Below are 10,171 nucleotides of genomic sequence, written 5' to 3'. Positions count from 1 at the left end.
CAGGCACCTGCAGACATTCAGGCCAGCCAGAGAAGAAAGGGCACCGGTCACAAAATCATGATTATGAATATTATTATTAATATTACCATCATTATTGTGAGGACAAGCCAGAAATAAACGTAGCCAGAACACATGGGTAAAATTCATATGGTTGCACCCGTCATGAGGGCAGGGCTTCGCTCAAGACCTGAAATAAAAGCCACTTTCGTTCCCGCGAACTTAAGAGTGAAGGCGCACTTTTCTCAGGCAGGGGCAGGTGGCTGAGCAGCAGCAGGGGTCCCACGAGAGTCAAATCAAAAACAGCGACTCCAGAGCGCAGTTCAGGGAGAAGACAAGACCCGCAGCAACAAACAAACTTCGTCCAGAGACAAAGACTGGACTGACATCGATCACCGTCGTGCTGCTATAAACCAATGTCATATTCGTGTTTTGTCTAGGCTTTAGAGTTTTTGTCTTCGATTCACAAAGCGCATTCAGACGTGTTTTGTACTATAAAATACTGGATTTAATTTAAAACGTTCGAGTCAGCTGTTAGTCACTTCACGTTGTTACAGTGACACCTGGCGGCCAGTGGGCTACAGCACACGTTTGTCCAAACTGTACAGAGAAGCCCTCCTGAAGAACGGAACCGGGTCGAGTCCACAGTTGATCCTGAAGTCAGAAAAACGTCTAACTTTTCTGGATCTTCTGCAGCAGATACTCCATCTGCAAGTTCAAGTTGGGCTGTCCTTTCTTGGTCTTCTTGCACAGCATCTGGAAGGTCTCCTGCTTCTTCTTCTGGTATCTCTCAATGGCCTCTTCCCTCTGCTTCTTGTCCAAGAGAAACTTCTGCAACAGTTTGAGAAAGTTGACTAAATTGTTAATGAGCAAGAACAATACATAATGACTGTACAAACTGGTGCGCCACATTTCACACCTAAATAAGGAAAAATAAACATTGATGAATATAAATATTGAGCCCACTCCAACATGTTTAGATTCCCCCTCTCCTGCCATTATTACTATGACTATTACTGTGTCGTGATGAGTTCAATAAGAAAGAGAGAAACCACTGTCACCTCTTTCTTTTGCCGTTTCTTCTCCTTTGCTTTCTCAAACTCGTCTTTGGTCTTCTGGAAGGACGTCTTCCGCAGCAGCCTTTTCCTCATGCGGTTACTCATCGGAAGACTGGAGGGTAGCGAGTGAACAGAACCGGTCAAAATCCCTCTCACACACAGAAGATGACTGAATAGCTACAACTCTGTCTGCACATGTCGGAACTTTGTTTTGATTTGTGAACAAGTGTGACTGTTGGATTAGATCAGATGCCCTTTATTAGTCCCACACTGGGGAAATGAACATCCACTTACTGCGCACTCACCGCCTCCAGCTTCAGCGCACACACCCTCACAGGTCTCTGGAGCTCAACTGAACCATCACTGACAACACTGAATCACTCTGGACCCTTGGATGACCCCGGACACTTGCAACAAACTCACTGCTCAACTGCAGCAGTCGTGAGCTTATGACGACTGAAGAGAATGGGTACTTGACTTTAAATGCTTGACTGGTAGCAAGTGAACGGAATGCTGTTGGATTATTTGTTAATGGCATTAGAGAAAAACTGACCAGAAAACTCACTCACTCACTCACTCACTCACACACACATATGCACGCACTCGCGGGTTTGTCGCACCATCTTAGCGGGGACCTCTCATGGCCATCACCCTTTCCCCGGCCTCTCCCCCTAAACCTAACCCTCCAAAACACATGCATGCCTCACCTGAACCAGGACTCTGAACCAAAATGGAACTCAGTTAGAATCACCCAGTTATGTTGAAGTCTTCATCCTCAAACTGAGGCTTGGATTTGTGGGGTCAAGCAAAAGAGCCCCAACCTCACTTGGATAGATTTGCTTCTTAAGACGCACGCCATGATGCTGAACTACGATGATCCAAGGCAAATGTCTTGCTCAAGGATCGATCCACAGAAAACAGCTGGAGCTGGTATGAACCAGCAACCGACCAGTCACAGGGCATCCAATCTACCAGCCGAACAAGAAAACTCATAGGTGACCTGCAGGTCACAATAATGAGAGCGGAAGCTTTAAAAACTCACAGCTAATATACTGTATCATTTGGCGTCATGTTTTCACATATGATGTTACTACCGCCGACATCCAGCTGAACCTCTGATGTTGCAATTAAAACAGTAACATCTACAGACGCCAAGTTTCACACAGTGTACCTCACTTCATGATCTGAAGTGTTTAGATTTAGAAACAGAGATTCCAGAGACAGGATTCGGTAAAGCAGGACATTGGCTTGAACTCACGATTCCTTGGTCTCTGACACAGAGGGGGCAGCCTCTTCCTCTGTCTCAGGCGTGGCATCTTCACGGTCCACATCCTCCGTCTCCTCCACTTCAGTCCGCCGCCCCTTCAAGCGGTGTTTACTCCGATTGACTCTATTGGTCCACGCCTCGCTCTTCAGCTTCTGCTCCTCGGCTAGGTACAGATGTTTAAGGTGCTCCGGGTACTGCTCCTGGTACGAGGGCGCCGTCCTTCCTGCCTGCGTCTTCCTCTCCTTCCGCAGCAGCTTGTTGTACTCATGTCTCACCTTCTCCTTTCTCTTGAAGGCAAAGCCTCGACCTGGTGACAGACAGGCGGTTAGTGACCAGATGTTCTGGGTCTGTAGCTCAGGATGGAGGAGTCTCTCCCACACGGCCGAGCTTCAACTTGAGACCGAGTAGAAGTTCACTACAACCAGTCTTAAGCTGTGCCGTTAAATGTTCACAATGATAAAACAGCGCAGTGTACGGTCAGTAATGCCCGTGCCGCTGTGAAACGCCACGTTGTTATGGTGTAGCATTTACCTTCTTTAACACTCCCCTCGAATATTTTCCTCTCAGGGACCCACTTTCTCTTTTTGGTGACTCCAGGTTGCGGCTTTTTGTTCTTCCGTTTTCCGCTATCTCGGGGAGGCGCCATTCTAACAACGTTTCGTGAGAAAACTGTTGTTTATGTGGCTGGTTTTGTTTCACGTGTCATAGCAACATACAGGCGAGCGGGCGAGGACTTATGACGTCAGAGTCTAGTGCGTAGGCCAAAGTAATCAAATAAAGAATATCACCCTTCAAATCCAAATCTGTTCACCTTTGATATCCGTAAACAGAAAATAAATTGTTATGCTACGTTCATAGTGTTTGAAACCAAAAGTCAAATTTGTGCTTGTCCAAACGTTACATTCAGGCAGTACATCGACTTGTCTTGGTTTGACTAGCAATGCCTGGAATGCCGCCTTCCTCTCTGCAGCGCGTGCGCGGTCCCGCCGCCACCATGTCTGCCTCCACCGGCCTGTGTGACGTCCAGCGGAGAATCGATGACGTGCAGCGCTTTCTGACTTCAACTTTGAAAGTTTCGAACGCCCATACGATGGATTTTTACACCAACGACGTGTGGAAACGTTTCATCGCAGTCTCGCCTGAGGACGTGTTGTCGGCGCTTAGTTCCAGTGGTGACCGGAAGATGGCGCCGCGCATCCAACATGAAGGTAGTCAAAACACAGTTGGTTGGTTGTGCCATTCATTCCGCATAACATCGGTTGTTGATTACACCTTCCCTGAACAGGACACTCCGGAACCACGTTTGGGTTTTGCAACCGAACCCAGCGGCTGGTTGACCCGCAGCAGCTGCTGCAAGGCGCCAGGGCTCACTCGCTGCCCAGCTTGGGCTTGTGTCAGAGCCGGGAGGAGTTTCTCCAGAGCATCAGGCGACACCAGCAGCAGGAGCTCCTGACAGAGATGGGTAAGACGCAGGAGTGAGTCGTCCCAGAGGAGCCAGAACAACGTCCCGTCTCACTCAGGTCCGGAGCTGGAGCCCGATGACTTCATGAACTCCAAGAAATCGCATGAGGTCCAGTCCATGTCAGAGGTGGTGGCTGCCCTGGCTGCACGCTGCAGAGTCAAGCAGGTGAGCAGCAGCAGCAGCGGCGGCGGCTCAGAACCCTGATCAACGGTGACCCATTTCTGTTTGTGCGCCTCAGGTGATTGACCTGGGCTCAGGAAAAGGCTACCTGAGCTCCTTCCTGTCCATGCAGTTCGGCCTCCAGGTCTTCGGCATCGACTCGTCCAGCACCAACACCCGGGGAGCGCAGGAGAGGAACAGGAAGCTGAAGAAGTTCTCCAGGATGTACCAGAAGCAGAAGAAGAGGACGGATGCGGGGCGTCCAGCGTCACCTCAGGCGGTGGAGGAGGTGTCGTCTGGGCTTGCTGCTGTCAGGGTTGTGTCTGAAGAGGACCAGGAGAGAGAGGAAGAAACCGCCTCCACTCTGGCCGAGAACTTCTTCAGCGCTTCGGCACTGGACGTGGTGGAAACCCCCAGGTCACCCCGGGTCAAGCTGACAGATGAGGAGCGGGAGAGGAGGAAGAAGGAGAGCCTGGAAAGGAAGTCTCAGAGTTCATCCAGCGGCAGCAGCTCGGTGTTCTCTCCGGTGACCTCGCACGTCACCGCCCAGACCAAACTGCAAGAGCTCGTCTGTGACCTGGAGGTGAGGCCCCCTGCGGCCTGTCTCGACCTGGCCTCTGACCTTTGACCCCTGCAGGAGGCGGTGATGGTGGGCCTGCACACGTGTGGAGACCTGGCTGCCAGCACGCTCCGGATATTCGTGGCTCAAGCTCCAGTGTCCGCCGTCTGCAGTGTGGGCTGCTGCTACAACCTCATGTCCGAAGAGTTCGACCCTGACGCTCAAGGTCGTCCGAGGATCCTTGACAACGCCGGCGACTCCACTGCTCCACGGCCCGCTGATGTGTCTTTGCTCCACAGATGGGCCACAGAGTGTCTACGGTTTCCCCATGAGTCAGTACGTGCGTCAGCACTCCTGGTTCTGCGGCAGGAACGCGAGGCTCTCCGCGTGTCTGGTGAGTTCTGCTGCTCTTAGTCTGCTCAGTTCCGCCATGTTTTTTCCTCCAGTCCTCAATGAAGCACCTTATAACTGAACCCCAAGGCCGAGTATCAGTGTCTAAAAAGGGGCAGTGTACAGCCTCTTGTTTGAGTCAGGTCTGGTTTATACAACCATCTGTGATCCCATCGTGTCATTGTGACAGAGAAAACAAAAGCATTGACATGATGAGCAAAACGTTTTCTCTCTCATCCGCAGTCGCTGGAGCGAGTGTCCCACGGCCAGGGTGTAAGTATGACGCTCATGTTTCAACATGTTGACTGAGAATAAATCAGAGACCCTGGTGAAGAGCAGCCAGTGGAGGCGGGTCATCCTTTCAGGGCGCCACCTGAGTGAGTCATGTCCGGCTGGGAGCAGACAGAGGAGCTGGACTGGGTCTCTTTGTTCCGGCCGCTGCCCCCACCACCCGACTGATCTGTGGAACCTTTACTAAAGTTGTAATGGTTTCAAACGGGCCGGAGCGAGTGTGTGTGAAGCCAGCCACACACCAGCAGACGTTCATATTGAGCCTGTGTGAATAAGCTTGCAGTCGGAGCAGCGTTGCTGACCCGGCGCTCGGCTGTGGCTTGGTCAGGAACCTTCCTCACAAGGGTGTTTTGTCTTGGGCTCAGATCCAGATGGAGTCTCTGTTCTACCGGGCTGTGCTTCACGTCATCATCAGGGACCACTACAGCCCCCTCAGGAGGTAACCCTCGCGCCTCATCCTTTTTTTCTTCTTCTTCATTTTCCAGGCGGTCAGGACGACGACCTCCAATATTTCTTTGCTGAGAGTATGTGGGTCACCAGGGGCATGAAAGGAAATGTAGCTTTAATTGTTGGCTCCAGATTTGGCTCAGTCAGACGCTGCTGCGTCCAAGTCGCCAAATGTTCTCGCCGCAGACTGAAGTGGGACCTTGAGCGTGAGGACTCTGATCAGATAAGGAGCTTTCCTCGGCTGTTTGCTTCATGTTGCTAAGAGCAGAAGAGAGAGTCCAGTCCCTTTCCTCGGCCGGCGCTCATCAGAAATACCACACTGTAATGAAGCACGTGTCGCCTCCGCAGCAAGAAGAGAGTGGGAACCATCTACTCCAAGTCCAACTCTTTCGTGGACTACGTCCGCCGAGCTCTGCACCGACTGGAACTGGACCACTCCAAGGTCAGTGGGAGAGATCACTTTGGAAACCACCGCATGCTTCCTGTCAGTGAAGCCATGGTCACTGCTGAAACCAATTTGAAAAGACTTGAGCTCATCCGAACAGAATCTTTTTGAATTTTTATGGATTTTACTGTTGCAATTATAGGGTTTGAGTCAACAACATAATTCATTTCATGCGAGCTAACTTAGACCAGGTCGCCTTCACCCCAGCAATGGTCTGATGAGGCTTCATGAGTTCATCGTTTTCTTGGACCACTAGATGGCGCTGCCACTCTCGTGTTTGGTTTCTTTTCCAATGACGTCCCATGAGAGGTTCAAACCCAGAGCGTCACCTTCTGATCTCTGATAAACCACATCATGACTTGGGCATGAACTGTGTGGCCAGAACACTGTGGATATGGACACATGAATGGTTCGCCCTCACGTGACAGAGAATGAGAAGCACAAACAGAAGGTCAGAGGAGCCATTCAGTCCTGCAGTGCATGCTGGGATGCGCAGTTGAGGAGCAGAGAGCTCAAGCCCAACACAAATTCAGTTTGGGTTTCAACTCAATAGAAGTCATAAAGTAACATTTGTTTGAAACAAAAGTTACCAAAAAAGGTGTAGCAGTGCATTTTTGTGTTTCTCTGTTGAGACTCATTTCTCTTCATTTACGTCTTTAATCTTGAAGTTTTGCTGTGTTTGGGAGCCGCTGAATGAAGCGCCCGGGTCAGTGAATCGAGCCGTTTCTCCCAACAGCCGTTTCACGCCCCCCTGCTCTCTGTCCCCTCAGCTGTCCGACCGTGAGATCCAGCAGTACCTGGACACCTACAGCCCACGCAGGAGCGAGATGGACGCCTTCAACATGGTACTGCTCCACACCAGCTGCCACAGTGTCCAGTCTCTGTCTGACCCCGAACCTTCTGCCGCAGCTGAAGGTGACGCTGGCTCCCTGCATCGAAGGGCTGGTCCTCCTGGACCGCCTCTGTTACCTGAAGGAGCAGGTGAGGAACCAAACCATCTTGCACCTGTATCAGCTGCAGTGCCAGCGCCGCCATTTCAAATTCTGTTGAAGTGACAGAGTAAATTGCTCATAATACTGAGATGTAAACAAGCTGCTTGGTGGAGGGCTGCGCTCTCTGGGTGCTTGTCAGTCGTTGCGCCTTTGATCCAGACGTCAGTGTCTTTTTTGACCGTTGCCATGTGAGTCCTGCCTCCAGACTGGTGGTGTGTCAAGTGTCTCCTGTGTGTGTGTGCGTGCGTGTGTGCGTGCGTGCAGGAGAGTGTGTCCTTCTCTTCACTGGTGCAGCTGTTCGATCCCCTGCTGTCGCCGCGCTGCTACGCTGTCGTCGGACTCAAGGCTCCACGAGTCTGTGATGGACATCTGGACCTGTCGTGAGGCTGCTGTGAGACCTTTTCTAACATGTTTGTCTCTCCTAACTGGCTCATTTGAAACTTCATTAAAATGTTTCTAAACAATGAACTCTGCCAGCTTTAGCAGTGAGGACCATGGAGGGAGGACGGTGGAGACAGGTGAAGGTGGTGGATTGCAGTGGCAGAAGAGGGCAGCCTTCCTTTCACTGTGAACTGGATCAGACTTGAAACACAGCTGAAGATGGAATTGTTCTCCTCGTATTCTGAAGAAACACTTCTGGAAACTTCATTCACTGCCCCCCCCACTCTGCCCCCTCCAGAGCCCCCTTCATCCCCACCTCTGTTCCCCTCCCACCCAGAGTCCAGAGAAGTCCTCAGCTGACAGGGTTGATGGGAGAGCAAGCACCAGCCGAAGCTCTGGGAGCCGGTGGTGACAGGACTGGCGCGGTGCCTCTGCCTTTGTCTGGGTGGAGCCAGTCGACGTGCTGAATTTATGACGGAGCCGTGTGGAAAGTCTCATCAGGAGCGCGTTAAATCCAAGTCTGAGGAACTGTTGCTGTTGTTTAGCCTCACCGCGGCGACTTCTTGTCTGGACCTCTTTTCCCACCGTTGAACTTTTCCCTCACATGAGACCGGCTCGTGCACACTTGCCCCTCTTATCAAAGCCTCCTCCTTGTTTCAGTCTCGTTTCACCAAGGCCTAACAAGGACTGGCGTGGTTCCTCATAAATCTCTTCACTGTTTCCCAGCCCGGTTGCTGTGGTGACATCTTTATTTGGGAGCACGGCTCCTTCCGTTTCTCCGGCCCGAGGCCCTTGTCATCACTCTCCTTGGTCGCAGGGTGACCGGCCCTCTTCCTCTGTTTCAGAAGCTGAGGGTCTTTCAAAGGTCCGTGACCCATTTAAACATGTTTTCTTTGGTTTTTAGGTCCAGGTATTGGATCGATTGATTTTTTTTACTCGTGGAATAAAATCAAGTTTGAACTTTTAAGCCTTCTTTGACCTACATCTGCTCGTGGTTCCTCGTCTGACCAAACGTCTCAGTCATAAGCAACACTCTCTTGAACCGATAAAATAAGAGACCAAGAGGAATTAGGTCCTAAAACCATTGTTTGAAAACTCCAAGCCTTTTGTTCATGAGTGGACCTGATGGTTCGGAAACAAGCTTGAATGAAAACCGGCTCAGTCACCTTCTGGACTTTAGTGAACGTGAGCCAACGGAGCTGCAGTGTGGCGCCTCTCACGTGCAGCTGATCCCTCCTGAACCCCGTGCACTGGAGCACCACAACACCGGACGTGTTTGTGGGGAACCGAGACAGGAAACGTGTTTAAGAGACGTGTCTTTCTTCACTCTGAGAGCAGATCGTCTTTGTTGATCCGAGCAGCAGGAGCAGGTTATTCTTGGAGGGGCGGGACCTTCCAGCTGCCATTATCTGGTTCCTGCGTGATGTTTATCTGCAGCCGTGGTTCCGGAGTAAATAGAGGGGAAATGACTTCACTCCGAGGGGAAGGAAGCCTTTTCATAACAGCAGCGACGACACCTGGAGTGGCTCTCACTTCTTCCTTTCATGAGTCGGACCAAAAAAGCAGTCAGAACTTCTTATCTTGAAACATTTGCGTGAGAGAAAACGTGCCCTGAATATTCCAATCATTGAAGCCGCTGAGTTTCCTCTTGAATTCCTGTTCCAGAAGAGCCATCAGACGCTGCGTTTCCTCACCTGTTTCAGTGCGTGAAGTTCTCCTTCAGCTTCCTCCAGACCTCAGCTGACCTCCTCCAGGGGCTCGGCTGACGTTATGGAAGGGAGTCAAATATTCCCGCTGAGGGCCACAGGAAAGCTGGGCAGCCACCTTTGTTTGTGTTCCAGCAGTGTGTAGTTGGTGTTGAGGCATTTAAACGCTTATCTTTATTAATAGAGCTTCTTTTCCATTTATATTTACTTGTTATTTTACACTTCTTTGTTGAACCTTGTAAATTTAATGTATAATTTATTAAGAATCAACAATTTAGTAATAATTCAATAAATAATAAACATATTTTCTTTTTAATGACATTTACTTCTCCTTTATTAATTTTATTTATAGATATTTGAGAAAACTACATATATTTTATATCATATCGTGGAATTTCCCCGCTATTTATCTTTGGATCCATCCATCTATCTCATCTGACTGACTGTCCGTCTATTTGTATCCATCATTTTAATATATGTTATGATGGTTATGATTGTTATCATGGAATTTTGTCTCTTTCCCCACTGGCCTCCTGATTTTCATGTAAGAGACGCCTCAGTAATTCACTTCCAGTCCGACGATAATGTGTTGGAGGACGCATCCAAATGGCTGCTCATGTTCCCTGTGAGGTCCAGTCTTGAGCGGCGCTGACCTCTCCCCGTCCTCTAGCGCCTCCATGCTCCTCAGGACGCACCGCTGCACCATCAGGGAGAGAGGTCAAGACTCGGGGCCCTCCAGACAGGGCTCAAGGGCGGGGCCTTGGAGAGTTTGTGCTCGTCCAACAGCCGACCCCTGATGGGCTCAGGAGACCAGTGGAGCTGGTTTCATCGACAGCCTCATGAAACACTCTGGACATGGTGAACGGCCGTGTTCTGTCGGGCTTCTGTGACTGACGTGACGCCTGGCAGGTCAGATCACTGCTCCCAAATCTCAAGTCCTTCTCAGGATTCTTCTCGTCAGAGGCACGCGGCTCTTCTGCCAAGTGTGTTCCTCTCCGTGCTCCTCAGGTCCAGCTG

General features: G+C 50.5%; 2 protein-coding genes across 3 annotated transcripts; one reads left to right on the top strand and one right to left on the bottom strand.

Annotated features, from left to right (window-relative positions):
- Positions 1-26: 26 nt before the first annotated feature.
- ccdc59 (coiled-coil domain containing 59) lies at positions 27-3,055 on the bottom strand. The gene is made up of 4 exons (XM_053863044.1): positions 2,854-3,055; positions 2,314-2,629; positions 1,059-1,167; positions 27-828 (listed from the first exon to the last, which is right to left on the bottom strand). Exons 1-4 carry the CDS (start codon positions 2,966-2,968, stop codon positions 670-672), a joined length of 699 nt encoding a protein of 232 aa, XP_053719019.1. The 5' UTR covers positions 2,969-3,055; the 3' UTR covers positions 27-669.
- A 255-nt stretch (positions 3,056-3,310) lies between these two features.
- mettl25 (methyltransferase like 25) lies at positions 3,311-8,473 on the top strand. 2 transcript variants are annotated; one of them, XM_053862642.1, is made up of 13 exons: positions 3,311-3,530; positions 3,608-3,784; positions 3,843-3,949; positions 4,023-4,526; positions 4,581-4,728; positions 4,802-4,896; positions 5,136-5,165; positions 5,549-5,622; positions 5,979-6,072; positions 6,846-6,920; positions 6,985-7,056; positions 7,332-7,458; positions 7,551-8,473. In XM_053862642.1, exons 1-12 carry the CDS (start codon positions 3,317-3,319, stop codon positions 7,449-7,451), a joined length of 1,710 nt encoding a protein of 569 aa, XP_053718617.1. In that variant the 5' UTR covers positions 3,311-3,316; the 3' UTR covers positions 7,452-7,458; positions 7,551-8,473. The 2 variants fall into 2 exon arrangements, with proteins under 2 accessions (XP_053718617.1, XP_053718616.1); XM_053862641.1 differs by having other exon boundaries at positions 7,545-8,473.
- Positions 8,474-10,171: the final 1,698 nt, after the last annotated feature.

Source organism: Synchiropus splendidus, chromosome 4 (assembly GCF_027744825.2).
Source record: "Synchiropus splendidus isolate RoL2022-P1 chromosome 4, RoL_Sspl_1.0, whole genome shotgun sequence".
Classification (NCBI taxonomy): domain Eukaryota; kingdom Metazoa; phylum Chordata; class Actinopteri; order Syngnathiformes; family Callionymidae; genus Synchiropus; species Synchiropus splendidus.
This window is presented reverse-complemented; position numbering and strand designations above follow the sequence as displayed.